The 19,398-nt window shown below is 44.8% G+C and overlaps 1 protein-coding gene across 3 annotated transcripts; it reads left to right on the top strand.

Annotated features, from left to right (window-relative positions):
• Positions 1 to 8,613: 8,613 nt before the first annotated feature.
• KCTD14 (potassium channel tetramerization domain containing 14) lies at positions 8,614 to 13,995 on the top strand. 3 transcript variants are annotated; one of them, XM_012651009.1, is made up of 2 exons: positions 8,614 to 8,851; positions 13,270 to 13,995. In XM_012651009.1, the coding sequence occupies exons 1-2, from the start codon at positions 8,801 to 8,803 to the stop codon at positions 13,939 to 13,941; spliced, it is 723 nt and encodes a 240-aa protein (XP_012506463.1). In that variant the 5' UTR covers positions 8,614 to 8,800; the 3' UTR covers positions 13,942 to 13,995. The 3 variants fall into 3 exon arrangements, with proteins under 3 accessions (XP_012506463.1, XP_012506465.1, XP_012506464.1); XM_012651011.1 differs by lacking the exon at positions 8,614 to 8,851 and adding an exon at positions 9,493 to 9,639; XM_012651010.1 differs by lacking the exon at positions 8,614 to 8,851 and adding an exon at positions 9,990 to 10,028.
• Positions 13,996 to 19,398: the final 5,403 nt, after the last annotated feature.

Below are 19,398 nucleotides of genomic sequence, written 5' to 3'. Positions count from 1 at the left end.
GTGTGCTCTAGAGACTAATCCTAAGAGTGGAAATGGCATCCCATGGCGTTCAAGGCTCATCCTGACATCACTTACGCTAGAAGGAGCCAAGACTGATAGTACTGGAAGGGATCCTAACCATCATCAAGCCCAGCTGTTCCCTCCCCGTTTTACAGATGTGGAAACGGAGGCCCCAGGTCTGATAGCAGCCTGGTGGTAGGTTTGAAGTAGACCACTCTGTGTTGTCCCAGAGAGGATGCAGAGGAAAGAGGGCAAGGCCAGGGGTTGGGCAGTGCTGGCTTTGAGCCCTGGCCTAGCAGGATGGCGAGTGGTCAGCAGACCAGGCTCTGGAGCCAGGCTGCTTGGATTCGAATCCTGACTTAGAAAAGTAGCCTTTCCAACCTTCAATTTCGTTACCTGGAAAATGGAGATGATTTTAATCTTCCTTTTGTCTTCTTTCTGGGGTTGTTGTGAAGATTAAATGAAATAATGCCTGTGGAAAAAGATTACTTTTTTTCTTTTTTTTTTTTTGAGACAGGATCTTACTCTGTCACCCAGGCTGGAGTGCGGCACCATGCTCATAGTTCATTGTAACCACCAACTCCTGGGCTCAACCAGTCTTTCTGCCTCAGCCTCTTGAGTAGTTGGAACTATAGGCATGTGCCACAATGCCTGGCTAATTTTTAAATTTTTTGTGGAGATGGGGTCTTGCTATGTTGCCCAGGCTGGTCTCAAACTCCTGGCCGTAAGTGATCCTCCCACCTCAGCCTCCCAAAGTGTTGGGATTACAGGTGTGAGCCACCATGCCTGGCCCAAAGGTTACCTTTTATTACCATTCCCCACTCTGGGCATCTTGACTGCTGCTTCTTACAAAGGGCATTCTTAGGGTTAAAAGGCCCATGAGCTGGTGAACTAGAGACACATCTGGCCTCCAGCCATGGTCTTGGTTCTAGTTGAGGCCAAATTGAACAAGTTGTAACTTTACCCAGAAGCTCTGGCTGCCTGCTCCCTGGAGAAGGGAGCTTGTTAGTCTAGGGGCTTTGAAAGGAAGGCCAGCCATACTTCCTCCCCATACATAGGCACCCTGTGGCCGCCCGTGCCTGACACTGACAGTATAGTGCCACCCAAATTCCTCCCAGAACTTCTGCAGGGGCATCACCGCTCCCATTTTTGCGGTGAAGAATATGAAGCTCTCAGAATTCAAGGGACTTGCTTCTAAATAAAGAATACCTAGAGCTGGCCGGGCGCGGTGGCTCATGCCTGTAATCCTAGCACTCTGGGAGGCCGAGGCAGGAGGATCATTTGAGCTCAGGAGTTCGAGACCAGCCTGAGCAAGAGTGAGGCCCCGTCTCTACTAAAAAAATAGAAAGAAATTAGCTGGACAGCTAAAAATATACAGAAAAAATTAGCTGGGCATGGTGGCGCATGCCTGTAGTCCCAGCTACTTGGGAGGCTGAGGCAGTAGGATTGCTTGAGCCCAGGAGTTTGAGGTTGCTGTGAGCTAGGCTGACACCATGGCACTCTAGCCCAAGCAACAGAGTGAGACTCTGTCTCAAAAAAAAGAAAAAAAAAAAAAAAAGAATACCTAGAGCAGAGCGGGGGACTTCCTGGGGGAAGGAAGGACACATTGACCCACCGTTATCTGTATGCTCTTTAGCATATCTATCTATATCTGTGGTTCCTTACTCTTTTCTTCTCAGAGCACTGCTTGCGCTGTAGAACCAGATATTTATTTCTGTGGTTATTCAGTTACAGTCTGGGTCCCCGCTGAGAGTGAGTCCCATGAGGTCAGCTCTTGTCCCCTGGTTCACTGTGCTTTTCCCAGTGCCTGGTTCCATGATTGACACACAGTAGGCACTCAGATACATGTGTTCCTCCCCTCTAAAAAGGGAATAGCATTAATTGCTATCAAGATTAAATGGTATAAAGCTCTCCAAAGTGCCTGGCACAAAGTCAGGCCAGTCTGGTCTAGTCCTGGATCATTTTTTAAAGACCTGGATATTTCTCAAGGAGGTATGGAGCGGAGGGTCCTTGTGGATTGACAGGGGTCCTTGTCGATTGGCGGGGGTCTCCCTATCTGCAGGACTCACAAAGGGAGCCTTGTGTGGGAGTGGGTGGGCAGGATGCCTTGTGGCACAGCTGGGCCCAGGTTGCCAGGCCTGGGCTGGGCTGGGCTGGGCACTCTGCCACAGGAAGCCTTCTGAGGGTCCTTTCATCTGAGTCCCAGCTGCCACTTGGCTGGCTGGCCCAAAGCCCAGCCGCCTAGAGGGGAGAGAGGCTGGCAGCTTTGTCTCAGGAAGAACAGAGGGGAGTGAGTGAGGGGAGGCAGAGGGAAGCAGTGCTTGCTCTTGGAATCAGGCCAAAGGGAAACAAGATCCAGTCATAGACAACATCAAGGGGTCGTCTGAATTCGTTTGTTGCCATAGCATCAAGCAAGACAGGATCACAAGGACCATCTCAGAAAAGACCCCAATCCCCACCATGTTATAGGTGGAGAACTGAGGCCCAGAGAGGGGAAGGGACTTGTCCAAGGTGATACAGCAAACTAGTGCCAGAGCCAGAACTAGAGCCCTGATCTCTTGTCTCCTGGCCCTGACTGACTCTGAAAGAGGCACTCCATCTCTGGGAGCCTCAGGGTCCTCATACATAAAATGGAAGTACTAATTGCTGTTTTGAACTGTGAGGGTCAAATGTGCTAATGGATACAAAAGGAAGAGGAGGACCATCTGAGTCGGGCCTTGAAAGCTGTGTACAAGTTTTTCAGGCAGAGAAGAATGAGCTGGTGGGGAAAGGCATTTGGAGCAGAGGGAACAGCATAAACAAAGGCAGGAGGGCGTGAGAGTACAGGTTGTGTTTCAGGGTAGCTGGGGCTTGGGAGGAACAGGAAATGGCGCTTGGCTGGCACCATGGCAGGCACCCGTAGTCTCAGCTACTCTGGAGGCTGAGGCAGGAGGATTGCTTGCTTGAGCCCAGGAGTTTGAGGCTGCAGTGTGCTATGATGGCACCTGTGAATAGCCACTGCACTCCAGCCTGGGCAACATAGCAAGATCTTGTTTCTTATTTTATTTATTTTTTATTTATTTTTTATTTTTTTGAGACAGAGTCTTGCTCTGTTGCCCTGGCTAGAGTGAGTGCCGTGGCATCAGCCTAGCTCACAGCAACCTCAAACTCCTGGGCTCAAGCAATCCTCCTGCCTCAGCCTCCCGAGTAGCTGGGACTACAGACATGTGCCCCCATGCCTGGCTAATTTTTTCTGTATATTTTTAGTTGTCCGATTAATTTCTTTCTATTTTTTTAGTAGAGACGGGGTCTCGCTCTTGCTCAGGCTGGTCTCAAACTCCTGAGCTCAAACAATCCTCCCGTCTCAGCCTCCCAGAGTGCTAGGATTACAGGCGTGAGCCTCTGATACTTATTTTTAATCACTTAATAAATTATGGGTGAATGAATAGATAGAGTTCTACCCCATTCTTTTTAACAGCTGCATAGTATTCCGCAGCATGGACAGACCATGGTTTATTCAACCATTACCCTATGTATCTAATTTTTGCCACAGCCCTCAAACAAATCACTGATAAATATATTGATTCATATATCCTTTCATAGTGGTGCTTTTATTTCTATCAGATAGATTGCCAAAAGTGGGATGACTGGGTCAGATGGTATCTCTATTTTTTTTGGTAGATATAGCCATATTGCTTTCCAAAAAATTGCAGCAGTTCACATTCCCAACCAGCAAAGCCTGAGAAGCTGTTTTCCTGCATCCTCGCCACCTCTGGCATATTGTTCCTCTTAATATTTGCCAAATTGATGGATTAAAAAATAATATATCATTACTCCTTTAATTGTATTTCTTCAACCCCTACAAAGTCTCAATAATGTTTCACTCCAGCTATTTTATTTTTTTCATTTCTAGAAGTCTATTTAACTTTAAAAAAAATCTGCCTGATCATTTTTGATCATATCTTCTTGTTCCTTACTCATGTTTTATAAATACACCATTTTATTTATTTAAGCACATGAAACACACCTGTATGCTATACCCAATAATCTCAGTCTCTGAGGAGTTTGTGGATCTGTTTCTGTTGACTCTCACTCATAGAACCTTGTTTCCTTTTGTGGTTTGTGACTTTTGATTGTGAGCTTGTGTTTGCTGGATTGCTATCTGTGTGGATTTTTTGAGGCTTGGTTTGATTATACTCTCCTCCAAGGAGGGTTTCGTTTCCTATGTCAGGCATCTGACAGCACTATCAAGTCCATTTTAAACTAAATTCCAATTGTTGTTGCTGCTGATCACATTGGGTCCCAGATCTATCTGAGCTCTTGCCTATAGCCAAACATTTTCAGGGGAGACTTTTCTCCACCCAGAACCAAGGAATGAGACAAGCAAGTTTCCACAGCATTTGCCTTGGAGTGGCAGATTTTTTCTAATTTACCCTTTTATAGTCTCTGATCTGATATCCTACCCTCTGAATTGCCCAGGATTTGTCTTCTAGCCCCCTCTCCTTAAAATAAAGTTTCTAGGTCACTCAGGGTTGGAGATAACCCCAGGGAAGCCCCTGGAATCAGTGCTCAATCATCTCAGAGTACCTCAGCGCATTTCCTTAACTTTCTTGCCAGCTCAGACATATATAGACACACACATGTTCAATATTTTCAATATTTTTTATTGTTGTTTTTTATTTGTACAAATTTATGGGGTACATGTGCAATTTTGTTACAAGCGTAGATTGCATAGTGATCCAGTCAGAGCTTTTGGGGTATCCATCACCCAAGTGATGCACATTGTACTCATTAATTTCTCATCATCCACCCCTCAATATTTTCAATATTTTGAGATGCCTTGTAGCTGGAGGATTTCAGAATATCTAGTCCTCCATATTATTGGAAAAAGACGTCCAGCATATTTTTATATACTCATTTACTCTTTCATTAAAGTTATTTGTGCTTTTCTCTTTAGCAAAGAGACAACATATTTCAGGCACCTGTGTCCCCTGCCTCCAACTCCTAGCCAAGGTCAGTATCAGTAACTCTTGGTTGAATAAATGAGCGACAACCCACACGGGGGGGAGGGAGAAGAAAGGATTGGAAAGGTACCCATGCTGGGTGGGTGATGCTGGATAGCATGGCATCATGGAGGCTAAGGAAATGAGCAATGACATTTACTGAGCCCCTAGGAAAGCCCCTAAATCTGGTGTTGTCTAAATTTCCAAGATGACAAGATGCTTGTTAAATATGCAGATTCCCAGGCCCTTCCTTGGTTACTCAGTTTCAGTCTGGAGGTGGGGCCCAGGATGGTGTTTAACATATACCCAAGGCCAGTCTTACCATCAGGGAAGTTTGGAAAATATAGTAATTATTTCACTTAATTTAATTCTCACAACCACCTAGCCAAGTATTCACGTGTATTTTACAAAAGAGGCAATTTGGGCTCTGAGAGGGGAATGATGGAAGGTCACATAGCTGGTAAATGGCAGGGCCAGGGTTCCATTCCCTGTTGTCTCCCTCTAAAGCTTTATCTTTATTTTTTCCCCCAAGTTTCTGTACCATTAGTTGATTAACATGAGTACAGGTTATGACCAAGAGTCACTATTTCCTTTTATTTTTTTCATTTATTTTTTTTTTTTTTTGAGACAGAGTCTCACTGTGTTGCCCGGGCTAGAGTGCCGTGGCGTCATCCTAGCTCACAGCAACCTCAAACTCCTGGGCTCAAGCGATCCTCCTGCCTCAGCCTCCCGAGTAGCTGGGACTACAGGCATGTGCCACCATGCCTGGCTAATTTTTTTTTTCTATATATTTTTAGTTGTCCAATTAATTTCTTTCTATTTTTAGTAGAGACGGGGTCTCGCTCTTGCTCATGCTGGTTTCGAACTCCTGAGCTCAAACAATCCGCCCGCCTCAGCCTCCCAGAGAGCTAGGATTACAGGCATGAGCCACCGTGCCCGGCCTCCTTTTATTTTTTATTGTTGTAAAAAACCATATAACATAAAATTTACCATCTTAACAATTTTAAGTATATAGTTCAGTAGTATTAAGTGTATTTTCAGATCTCTAGAACTTTTTCATCCTACAAATCTGAAACTCTGTAGATATTAAATAACAACTCCCATTTTCCTTGTCTCTCCAGCCTGTGGTAACCACCACTCTACTGTCTGTTTCTATGGATTTGACTACTTTAGGTATCTCGTATAAGTAGAATTATACAGCATTTGTCTTTTTGTGACTTGCTTATTTCACTTAGCATAATGGCATTGAGGGTCATCCATGTTGTAGCATGTGCCAGAATTTCATTCCTTTTTAAGGCTAAATAATATTCCATTGTACGTACATACCACACTTTGTTTATCGATTCATCTGTTGATGGACATTTGATTCTACCTCTTGGCTATTGTGGATAATGCTGCTATGAATATGGGTGTACAAATATCTCTTTAAAATCCTGCTTTCAGTTCTTTTGGATATATACCCAGAAATGTAATTGTTGGACCATATTGCTATTTTTGATTTTTTGAGGAACCTCCATACTGTTTTCCATAATGATTGTATTGTTATTTTTTTAGCTAAGTCGATTTTTTTTAGACTTTAGTTTTTAGAACAGTTTTAGATTTACAAAGAAATTGAGAAGACAATACAGAGAATTCCCGTATACCCCACACTCAGTTTTCCCTATTCTTAACATATTACATTAGTATGGTACATTTGCTATTATTAATGAACCAATATTGACACATTAGTTTATTATATTAGTTTATTCATATTTCCTTAGTTTCTGTCTAATATCCATTTTCTGTGTCAGGATCCCACCCAGGATACCACATTACAATTTAGTCGTCATGTCTCCTTAGGCTGTTCTTGGCTGTGACAGTTTCTCAAATTTTCCCTGTTTTTGATGACCTTGATAGTTTTGAGGAGTACTGGTCAGTTATATTGCAGGATGCCCCTCTCTTGGAATTCATCTGTTTTTCTCATGATTGAACTGGGGTTATGGCTTTTGGGGAGGAAGATTATTTTCATCATATCATATCAAGGGTACATACTAGCATCATGATTTACAACTGTTGATGTTGACCTTGATCACCTGGCTGAAGTAGTGTTTATTTATTAGTTTCTGCACTGTAAAGCTACTTCTCTTTTTCCCCCTTCCCACACTGTACTCTTTGGAAAAAGTCACAATGCACAGCTCCTACCTAAAGAGTGGGAAATTATGTTCCCCCACCTTTTGGGTTATGTTTTAACAAGGAAAATAACCCCACAGAATAAGTACCTAACTCTTTTCACTATCGGTCAGATTTTGCACTCCTAGCATCTGCCCTCGGGTGACTAAATAATCCACACTGGCCATGGTTAATGAAAATTAAAATGGAGATCCAGCCTGAAGAATCCCTGAGCAGACAAAACCAGTTGTGTCTCAGAAGTGACCTCAATCTTGCATGATTTGCAAGCATAAATAAAATTTAATTTGAGTCATTTCTGGTAATGCTTATGTTAGACAGAAACAAAACTTAATCTCAGCCAATCATAAGCAGCCAACTGACATAGGATTATGTGATTAGGGACTTTTCAACAAGGTAAATTAAAAAATGGCAATTCTATAACTGTAACCAATAAAATAATTTCTTTATTTTGCTTCTATAATTTCCCCATAAATACTTGCTTCTGACACTTTGTCATGGGAACACTAAACCTCTTTCCATCTGGTGTTCCCCAGTTCATGAATTGCTTCTTACTCAAAGAAACCCCCAAATTGTATTTTATTTAAGCAGAATCTTGCTCTTTCTCCCCAGGTGGAGTGCAGTGGCATCATCATAGCTCACTGCGACCTCCAATTTCTCCCCAGTAGCTGGGACTCCAGGCACGGCCCCAACACCCAGCTAATTTTTCTATTTTTAGTTGAGATCTGGTCTTGCTCTTGCTCAGACTGGGCAGGAATTCCTGACCTCAAGCGATCCTCCCCACTCGGCCTCTCAGTGTTAGGATTGCAGGCATGAGCCAATATGAGCCTGGCTTTGTTTTACTTTTTAATGCCACCCTACCCCCTGGAGCCCTGTTTTTCTCATCTGTAAAGTGGGTGTTGCTGATCTTTCACCCCTTAGGACTGTAGGGAGTAGAAAGTCTCCGGTTGTCAATGTCAATTTCCTCTGCCTCCCTCAATTTGACTATTGGGGAACCCAAGGCCCAGAGAGGGGCAGTGACTTGTGTCAACCTAAATAAGGAGATTCAGCCAATATGATTAAATATTGAGTTTGGGTGCAAAGTTTGAGGACTGCCACTGGGGAGGACACAGACTCCAAAAAGATTGGGTCAGTACCTTGGAGGGGAGAGGTTTGAACGGCGTTTATATAGGCAAGGAGAAGCATAAGAGGAGTTCAACTTTTTTCATGCGAGTTTAGCGCATAGTTGCAGCAATTTGATTGGTTGAAGGCAGTGTCTCTTTCTGGGAAGGGTATATTTAATATTCCACATTAAGTACGTAATAGTCAAGGGGTCTTTTCTCTCAGGTGCCATCTGGTCTGAGCCAGGGACAACAAAGTAAGGCAGGAAGTTAATCTATAACAAAAGGTCAGTAATTAAAGGGCCATGCTCCATGACTAGGTCTCCAAAGTCAAGCTTCCTCAAGGCCTAACAACTTTTAGAAGCCCCAAATACGTGGACTGTCCACTCTCTTTCACACCTGCCAAGGGTCTCACCGCAAGGAACGCCCCGCTCAGGCCAATCCGCCCGGGCGCAGTGGCCCCCACCCAGGGGCGGGAGCCAGGTGCACTTCCGGGGCCCAAGTTACCTGGCCTGGCAGGGCTGCGCAGTGCGAGCCGACAGCCGCGCAGGGATGATAAGCCTGACCTCTGTGCCCCGGTCCCCGCGGCCTGGCCCGCCGACGGTAAGTGCGTGCCCCGCCAGGGGCGAGCGGGCGGCAGACCCACCGGCGACTCTCACACCGCCGCGCTCTTCTTTCGCTCCTCCCCAGTTTCTGTCGTCCGTCCCAGTCCCCGAGTCCGAGTCCTCTGCTCCAGGCGCGCTGTGACGCCCTTCGCCTCTGGCTGGGCGCTCTCTTTTCCCTTTGGACGTCCCTGCCGCTTTGATCGCTCTCCTTTCGCGGCTGGGACTCTGCTCCCGCTCCGGCTCTATCCTGCGTCTCCTCCGTGCCCCTCTTTCTCTCCTGGCTGCTGTGTCTGTCTCCTCCCTTTCCTCTAGGTCTTTGTTCCCTGGCTTGTTCTAGTCCACGGCTCTTCCTCTGTCCCTCCCTCTCCCCTGGCCCTGTGGGAGAAGCCTGGCCAGAGGCTCATTCCCTCACCCCAGCGCCCACCACCCCCAGCCTGCCGCTGCCTTCTGGCTGGGGCCTGATTCCTCCGGCTTGCCTGCCCCCGCCCCAGGCTTTCTGAGGGGCGTTTGGGAGGATGGGGAAAGGCCAGGCGCACTCTAGGAGCAGAGAATTCTGATTCTCTCCTGGACTGAGAGCCATCCTGGAGACTTGGAGGAAGGGAAAGCAGATCTGGCAGTAGGGCGAGTGTGGCTCTTTCCAATAGGGCGATGATAACGTCATTGTTGTTGGCTAGCTACAAAGCCACCTGCTTGCTCAAGGCCAGGACTGCCCTGGTGCTCAATAAACGCCTGAATGAATTACTGGGCAAGTGTAATGCCTGGAGCCTGCACTGGACATGATGCCAGGTAAGGCAAGATTGGCCTTTAACAGAATACCAAGGTGCTCCCGTAAACCAGAGCTGAGGGTAAGCACCATTCCGTTCAGATGCTGAGCCCCGTAGTAGGTATTGGTGACATAATGACAAACCAGGTATAGTCCCTCCCTTAGGAACTTCACAGTCTAATGGGGATACAGGTGACAAATACGGAAATATAAGAGAGGAGATGTCATGACAGTGGAAGATTGTCTTCCCCAGCCTCTGCCTACAGGACCTAGGACAGCTTTCCCTCCCACCCAGGAATCCTTTGGCAGGGTGCCTGCCAAAGGTGGGGAAGGGGAAGGGTAGCTGGTCCTGAAGAGGGATGGAAAAGAAGTCTCTATCTCCTAGAAACACACGGCAGTGTTTATGGATGAGGTAGGAGGTCTGGGATTTGCAAAGGGTTTGGAAGTTTTGGAAGAAGAGGGAAAAGAGGGACAGAATTAAGCTCAGGAACAGGGCTAAGGTCTTGTTTGAGAAATAAAGAAATGAGGCTGAGGATGTCAAGACAGGAGGCTATTTTTTTGAAGCATCTGGAAATTAGCTTCACAAAAGACATTTGAAGTGATTGGATCCATTAGACTTTCTATTTCTAACAAGTTCCCAGGCGATGCTGATGCTCGCCTGGTCCATTAGAGCTCTTAGAGCTCTCTTGGTCCATTTCTTAATAATTATTTTAAGCTTATCTTAATCTATAAATAGATAAGTTTAATCTATAAATAGATAAATTTAGGCCCAGAGAAAGTGAATGGCCCCAGGCGCATAGCTAAGTATTGGCAGCAGTGGGGCAGGATGTTGGGAAGGGGGAGGTGGGGGGGGGAGGGGGACGACATCCAAACTGTACTGGAGTCACACCGATATGGTTCGATCCCAGCTTCAACTTTATCACTTCCTAGCTGTGTGTCTTCTCTCTGACCTTTACTCACCTGTGACATGGGGATATTAGGAGGGATGGTGAGATAGGAGTAATGAGAACATATTGGTCCATTCAAGGGTTAAAGTCTGCAACTTCACATGTAACTGCCAGCTCTACAGAGGTGACCTCAGGGTTAACCAAATAGCCCTGCCAAGGAGGCTTGAGGTTTATGGGAGAAAGAAGGAGTCACAGGTTCTGAGCTTATTTTTCTCAGCTCTATTGTTTGGCTGCTGTCAAGATGCATCCTCTCCTCTGCCTTTTCCCCTCCAGGCAGCAGAACTGTCCCGGGTAGGAGCTGTTGCCATGGCAACTCAATTCTTCCCCAGTACTTTGGTTGCTTTTGGCTCTCTTAATTCCAGTACTTTAATCTTAGAGGTAGAGCCCACAGACCAGTTGAGAATGAGGTCATACATAAATCAGAATGAAGGACATTCCTGAGCCCCATTTCCAACCTTGGCCCTGCAATGACCTGTGGTACAATCTCCAGGTTAGCGGTCCCTTTAACACTGCACAGATCTTTTCTGCAGCATGAGCTATCACAAGCCCTAGGAAACCTTCTTTGACAGCCTCCAACACACACCCACAAAACCAGCTGACCCCGCCTACCTCTGAGTCTTCCCTGTCAGCTCCTACATGTTTAAACCATCTGTTTCCTTCTCTCCCCTGTGAACTCCTTGAAGGCAGGGACCGTGTCTTACTGTGCTTGGCACAAGGTTTGCATGCAATAGGCCCTCCATACGTTTTGTTGAATGAATGACTCACTTAGGGAAGAGTGGAGGTGTTGGAAAGTTGAAGGTAATTTATGCACTGACCAAGAGCTCTAGCTTTGGAGTAAAATGGACCCGAGTTCAAATCCCAACATCATCACTTAATAGCTGATTGATCTTAGGCAATTTACTTCATCTCCTTAAGCCTTAGTTTCTTCTATAAAATGGGGGTTTAATACATTCTTCACAGAAGTGTTGTGAGGATTGAATTAGATAATGTATTTAAAACACTGTGCACAGTTCCTAGACTGTGAGGGCAGGACCTACATCCTGCTTGTTCATCACTGTGTCCCAGGTACCTGGCACAAAGCACAAAGTAGGCACATACATATTTTATTGAACAGGCAAGTGAATTTTTTTTTTTTTTGAGACAGAGTCTCACTCTGTTGCCCTGGCTAGAGTGAGTGCTGCGGCATTAGTCTAGCTCACAGCAACCTCAAACTCCTGGGCTCAAGCGATCCTCCTGCCTCAGCCTCCTAAGTAGCTGGGACTACAGGCATGTGCCACCATGCCCAGCTAATTTTTTCTATGTATTTTTAGTTGTCCAGATAATTTCTTTCTATTTTTTTTTTTTAGTAGAGACGGAGTCTCGCTTTTGCTCAGGCTGGTCTCGAACTCCTGAGCTCAAAAGATCCGCCCGCGTCAGCCTCCCAGAGTGCTAGGATTACAGGCCGTGAGCCACCACACCCGGCCTGCAAGTGAGTTTTAAATAACAAAAGTCATTTAGGATTGTTCTGGTTTGTAAGGATAACAACTGGTGTATCACCTCATGAGTAATAATCATTATATGGTCTTCTGGTATTATCGTGAGTCTCTGTGGCAGCACTTAGTGTTCCCTGAATTCAGCCTGAGTCTGTTTCCATATCCCTCTATTCCTCTACCCACTCACCTGTGAGCATGTACAAGCAGGTACCACCCACAGGACTTAGTGCTCAGCCCTGCCCTCTGGCACAGAGACGTGGCCTCTAAAAGTTCTGTTGGACAGCCAAACTTAACTTACATTTGCACTGCACTTCACAGTTTATGAAACAGTTTTACACCCACTGTATCTAGTATTACTGGCCTTTTCACCAATGAGAATATTCCTATTCTTATTCGAGACCTATGAGTCCATATTTTGAAAGTCATTCATCAAACAAATTCCATTTTTGCCAGGATGATGGCTTGAGCCTGTAATCCCAGCTATTCCAGAGGCTGAACCGGAGGAGAGCTTAAGCTCAGGAGTTTGAGGCTGCAGTGAGCTCTGATTGTGCCACTGCACTCCAGCCTGGGTGACAGAGCTAAAAAAAAAACAAAACTAAACAAAAAAAACTGCCACAACTTCCATTTTTAAAATTAATCGAGGGCATGCCAACTGCTAATCAGAACTTCTGATCTACATGAAATAAGAATTTTTGGCCCCAACTCCCAGCATAGGATGTGGGTGCCCAGTAAGTATCCAAGAAATGCTTCCTGAATAAATACATGTGTGGTTTCTTCGGTCTTTCTGAAATGTTGAAAATGTCCCTCCTCCCAGGTTGGGAACTCCTGACTTCACAACAATTCCATATGCCCACTTTATAGATAAAGATACTGAGGCCTCAGGAGGGAAACAAGCTTGCCAAAGGCCACAGACTTTGGAAGTATTATCACGGGGAATTCTTCTATGGTAGCTCCTCTCCTAACATTCTGTGACCTAAAAAAGAAAGTTAAAATGCTTGAATGCATATTCTTTTTTCAAACAGAAATCTTTTTCCTTTTTAAAATGCCCACCCTCTGGAGCTATACCGCATAAATACAACCCCCTTGGTAAGATGGGCGTTCCAGTAGCTGGAGCCGATCATTAAGGCTCACCTAAGTTCTGAAGTTCTGTACCTGGTTTATTCTTTGGATAAAAACAAGTCATGAGCTCCCTGGAGGTGGCGCTGTTGGCTCACTCTGCCTGTTGTGCCCCCAGATGTCTACGGTTGTGGAGCTGAACGTGGGGGGTGAGTTCTACACCACCACCCTGGGCACCCTGAGAAAACTCCCGGGTTCAAAGCTAGCAGAGATGTTCTCCAGCTCCGCCAAGGCCTGCACGGATGCGGAGGGCCGCTTCTTCATCGATCGCCCCGGCACCTATTTCAGACCCATCCTGGACTACCTGCGCAGCGGGCAGCTGCCCACGCAGCACATCCCGGAAGTGTACCGTGAGGCTCAGTTCTACGAGATCAAGCCTTTGGTCAAGCTCCTGGAGGACACGCCGCAGATCTTCGGTGAGCAGATGGCTCGGAAGCAGTTTCTGCTGCGAGTGCCAGGCTACAGCGAGAACCTGGAGCTCATGGTGCGGCTGGCGCGCGCTGAGGCGGTGGCAGCGCGCAAGTCGAGCGTGCTGGTGTGCGCCGTGCACACTGAGGAGGAGGATGCGCAGAGTGCCGAGGCCCTGCGTGCCCTGGAGGCTGACAAGAAGTCTGTCGTCAAATTCGGGCCCTGGAAGGCGGCCCCAGACACACACGACCTCCTGCACTGCGTGAAGATGGACATTAAGGCCCAGGGGTACACGGTATTCTATGAGCGCTACCAGTTTGAGAAGGTATTCCGGGCCAGGCCCTGCCTTTCCTTCTACACATTCATCTTCACCTGGTGGTGATCCCCAGGGGCAGGAACTGTTTGTCATGGGCTCTGGTGGGGCTTATGGAATTAAAAGTTGCCATCAAAAGCCATCTTCCTTTAATTTCACAAACTTCGGACAACTTCCAAGGTTGTTCTAGAGTCTTGTCCCAAATATTTATCTCCCCTTTGAGGACTCTCCACTCCATTGCAACTGACCCCACTATACTTGCCTAGCAAGTTGCACCTGCTCCCTCTTCAAAGCCTCATGTACCTGTCAGACCCTCCTCGAAGTCCAATAACAAGACTGAGATAAGTTAGAATGTTTCAACAATGCGTTAGCAGGAGATGTGTGATGCCGACAGGAAAATACAGGATGCCATGAATCTAGATATTCTGACCTAAAGATGCAGTCTACCCAGCCCCCACTTGTGGTCCAGTCCATCTAGGCGTGTACCTTCGTGCAGTAGATGCTTCTCAGATCCCCTCACAGCTGTCCTCTTCTCTAGAGCAGTGGTTTCCTAAGAGCAGCATCAGCATCGCCTGGGAACTTGTTAGAAATAGAAATTCTCAGGCCCCACCTCAGACTTACTGAATCAGAATCTCTGGGGGTTGGCCCAGCAATCTGGGTTACCAAGCCCTCCAGGTGATTCTGTTGCACTCTAATTTTGAGACCTTCTCTAGAAAAGAATTGCTACCTCTCTTGTATGGAGGTACAAGACACTGACCTCTTACCTAAGCAAGTCCTGTTCCAGAACTCCTCCTGGGATGAAGCTGAAGTCAGTCTTCAGGTGAGAGCACATTCTTGCTTAGCTTTTTTTCCAGTGCCCTATGCTGCTTCCCTCACTCCCCTTCTCCTAAGAGCACTCCTCAATAAAGTGCTTTGGGTTCTGCTGCTCAGCCTAAGACGGTACTTAACTCTAAGGAGGAAACATAGACATTCATCCTTCTCCAAGTAGGTCTAAGATAGACAGTCCCTTTCCCTGTCTAGTAGCTCAACCAGCCATTCTTGGTCATCTGGGACACAGGACTTCCAGTGCCAAAACTCAGGAGGTCCCAGGTAAACTGGGATGAATTGATCACCCTACTTCCTACCCAATCCTTCCTCACTTTGTTTCTTTTTCCTTTGGAAAGCCTCTTCCATGGTTACAGATCCAGAAATAACCTCCCACTCAAGAGTGACCGTATGTACCCATAGGAACCTGGCTTTGGTCCCTACTGGCATAACCATTATCTCTATCCAGACTTTTCACAACCATTTGAACTTTTCCCTTTATGACACTTTCCCCTCCTGCAGCATCTCTGTGGTATGCTTCAGTGAAGGTCCACAAGCTTTTCTCTTGGGCTTGGAGCCTGACTCCGTGAGGATATTTTTAGTTTTTGTACTTTGCAATTTCTTCAAAAGACCGAGCAGTCGTCTCTAATACTTACAACCTACCACAGTTATTCAGCCCTTCCCTTTGGGAACTCCAGGTTCGGGGCTGTTGGGTTCTTCCTGTGCCCAAATATTTTTAACATATTGCTCCTTGCTTTGAGAAAAAAGTCCAGTCTCCATGGTATGAGAACTCTTTTCTGGCTCCACCTATTGCTAGAATCTCTCTGGGTCTCAAATGATAATAAAAGAGTCTCTTCCAACTCTGGTAAGATCACATACCTATTATTCCTGAGAACCTTACCAATCCCTTTATAGTTGCTCAGGTTGTATGAGGCAATATTTAGAGCAGTGGTTCTCAACTTTGGCTGCACATTAGAATCACCTGGGGAGAGTTAAAACACTCCAATATCTTATTAACTTCAGGCGAATGACAATTCACTGGTCTACACCAAACCAGGGGTGATCAGTCCTTGTCATTGGCAAGGCCCTTGTCCTAACCACCAACTTGTTCTCATGTATGGTGCAGAGCAGGGCCAAGACCAGGCTTCTCTCTTGCCTCACCCTAGTCTCCCTCTCGTGCAGATATACGTGATTCCATGAGTTTTAATGATCTCAGATGGAACGCCAAGTGGGACTTCACCTGCTTATGAGTACAGGTGTTCATGTTAATTACCCAAATAGCTTTTTCCCAACTTTTTATTTGGGAAGTTTTCAAATCTACAGAAAAGATAAAAGAATAGTATAATGAACTTTTTACCTAGATCTACCAACTATTACTATTTTGACATATTTTCACTATTACTTTCTCCATACACATGTATACATACATATATAATTGTTCACTGAACCATTCGAAGGTAAGTTGTAGACATTAACATGCCTCCATCTAAATACTTCAGCTTACATCTCCTAAAAAAAAGGATCTTCTCTTACATGATCACTGTTACCACTTCTAAAAAAATTAACAAATCTAAAATATTTAATGTATTATCTGTTTTGACAGTTGTTCCATAAATGTATTTTATAGCTTTATTTTTTAAAAATCCTATCAAAGATCACACATTAGATTTGGTTGTTAGAGTTCCTTAGTTCAGACGTTCTCACCTTGACCACATATTGGACTTCATCAGTTGGGTAGCTTTAAAAATTATGCCTGGGCTCCATCCCAAGAGATTCTACTTTAACCGTTTTGGCATGTGGTCTGACCATTAGGCTTTGAAAATCTTCCTCAGATATTTCTAAAATTCATCAAATTTGAGAAAAACAGTTTTAGTCTCTTTTAGTCTATAGCTGTTTCCCTTTTTTCCTTTTATATTGATCCAAAATTTCTTTTTTTTTTTTTTTTGAGACAGAGTCTCACTCTGTTGCCCAGGGTTGAGTGCCGTGGCATTAGCTTAGCTCACAGCAACCTCAAACTCCTGGGCTTAAGTGATCCTTCTGCCTCAGCCTCCTGAGTAGCTGGGATTACAGGCATGTGCCACCATGCCCGGCTAATTTTTTATATATATTTTTAGTTGTCCAGCTAATTTCTTTCTATTTTTAGTAGAGACGGTGTCTTGCTGTTTCTCAGGCTGGTCTCAAACTCCTGAGCTCAAGCAATCCTCCCGCCTCAGCCTCCCGGAGTGCTAGGATTACAGGCGTGAGCTACCGCAGCCAGCCCAATTCAAAATTTCTTGATGTGCTAAATCCACATCTACTTGACCTAAGAACTTTTTTTTTTTTTATTTCAGCATATTATGGGGGTACAGATGTTTAGGTTACGTATGTTGCCCTTGCCCCCCCTCCCCCCCTAAGTCCGAGTTTCAAATATGTCCATCCTTCAAGTGACCTAAGAACTTTGACATGCCCCCTCCATCAAAGTCTTTTTCAGTTTCTTCTGGGAGTCTTTGGTTGCACTTGTGTGTGAATCATTCCTTGTCCCAGCCTCTTTTAAAATTTTTTTTATCGTTACCTTGCTGCAGTCTAATCAGTACCAATTGGCCCATTGTTCAAATTCTCGCATTTCCTGGACCGTGATTTTCCTAGGGCCTATGTAAAGTTATCATCAATAGACCTTTTTGGTGGTTTTTTTTTGTTTTCCCTCTTCATTACTTTGGTCTGAGCATGGATTCACCATGCTAATATCAGTTACAATATTTGTCAACACTTAACTAAAGGCTTGGGGATTACATGTAGAAAAGTTCCCACTAGCTACTATATGTGATTGTTCTCTAAGCACAGGACTTTGATATGTCCTAAGGGGGTCCTGTACTGAGCAAGTAGTGTTATAGCTACTTCCAGGCTTAACAAAAAGCTACCTCCTTAACCAATTGCAGAGCTGCCACCAGACCTGACAACTGTGATGCTTCCTAGTGATAGAACTGCATAGTCCTTTCCCACATTGACTATGGGCTTGGCAATGTGACTTGTTTACCAGTGGAACATCAACAAATGAGACACAAGCAAAGGCTTGATAAGCACTTGTGCATGGGGCTTACACTCTTTGACTGCTACGAGAGAAAACCAGGCAATTCCACTGTAGAGGTTATGAGAAGGAACTGAGGAGGCCATCTTGGGCCATCAGGCCCCAGTTGAGCTACCAGATAACCCAGCTGAATTAGTGACCCCAGAACTGCCCAGCTAAGACCCAGCCAAATTGCAGAATCATGAGTAAATAATGATGTTTTCAACCTCTATGTTTTGGTTTGTTATTTAGTAATAGATAGCTAACATACTTCCTTTTAAGAGACTTCCCAAGAATTCCCACCCAATGACATGTTTACATTTTTCTGGCTAGAATTGTGACATATGGCCACACCTATATGCAGTATGCAAGAGAGACTGGAAAATGTAATTGTGTGTGTGTGTGTTTGCGCGCACGCACAAGAATAGAAATAGTGTTTTTATTCTTGAGCATAAGTTAGTTACCTCCATATTAGAAATATGGAGGTAAATTGGTGAAAGGAGCAGGGAACAATGATTTTTCATTATAAACCTAAGAGAATGACTGCTTTTATAAAAATTTTATAAATCTGTGTGTACATATTACATCGATTAAAATGAAAGTGAAGTTAATCTGATGAGCTGGGTTCAACATTTTATTTTTTTAGTTTTTATTTTTTTTAATAGAGATGAGGTCTTGCTCTTGCTCAGTCTAGTCTTGAACTCCTGAGCTCAAACGATCCACCCGCCTCGGCCTCCCAGAGTGCCGGGATTACAGGCATGAGCCACCGCGCCCAGCTGGGGTTCAGCATTTTAATTTGATTTTATTCAGTAGAAGATTTCTATAAAACTATTCTCTTTGCTCATAAGGAGAGACAACATATGCATACATTAAGAAGACATCCCCTGGAATGAACTAGATCTGCATTGGAATCTTGTCTCCACCATTTACTATCTGGATGATCATGAGGATGTTATTTAATGTATCTGAGTCTTAGTTTCTTCATCAATAAATGAAGGTGATAACACTACCAACATCATAGGGTTGTGGTGAGGAATACATATAATTGTGTATACAAAGTGCTTGTTTATTTACAGGAGGCTTTTGCCTATAATCCCAGCTACTTGGGAGGCTGAGGCAGGAGGATCCCTTGAGCCCAAAAGTTCAAGACCAGTCTGGGCAACATGTGAGACCCTGTCTCTGTAAAGAAAAAATGAATGCTCCTGTAGTTCCAGCTACTTGGGAGGCCGAGGTGGAAGGATGGCTTGAGCCCAGGAGTTCAAGGCTGCAGTGAGCTATGATCATGCCACTGTATTCCAGCCTTCAGAGACTTCATCTGTAAAAAAATAAATAGGAGGCTACTTGCTCAAGGCTTTTTGGGCATCGCTCTCTCCAGGCCATGGTTGCACATATTCAGCTTAAAATAAACCTCTTTAAATTATAATAAATAAATAAATAAAGTGCTTGTCACAGCATCTGGGACATAGAAAGGGCTCAATTAACATTGGATATTAGTACAGACATACTTTGGAGATATTGTGGGTTTTTTGGTTCCAGACCACTGTAATAAAGCGAATATCTCAATAAAGCTTGTCACATGAATCTTTTTGGTTTCCCAGTGCATGTAAAAGTTATGTTTACACTATTAAGTGTGCAATAGCATGTCTAAAAAAAACAGTGTACTTAATTTAAAAATGTAC

This window comes from Propithecus coquereli, unplaced genomic scaffold (genome assembly GCF_000956105.1).
Source record: "Propithecus coquereli isolate 6110/MARCELLA unplaced genomic scaffold, Pcoq_1.0 Scaffold344, whole genome shotgun sequence".
Taxonomy (NCBI): Eukaryota; Metazoa; Chordata; class Mammalia; order Primates; family Indriidae; genus Propithecus; species Propithecus coquereli.
The sequence above is the reverse complement of the archived record's forward strand: the minus strand, read 5'-3'. Positions and strand labels throughout refer to the sequence as shown.

Bases quoted from the DNA above. Each gene is read 5' to 3' on its own strand.
- KCTD14 (XM_012651009.1), top strand. From the start codon at position 8,801: ATGATAAGCCTGACCTCTGTGCCCCGGTCCCCGCGGCCTGGCCCGCCG. The intron at 8,852-13,269 runs GTAAGTGCGTGC...TTGTGCCCCCAG, and splicing joins CGCGGCCTGGCCCGCCGACG to ATGTCTACGGTTGTGGAGCT.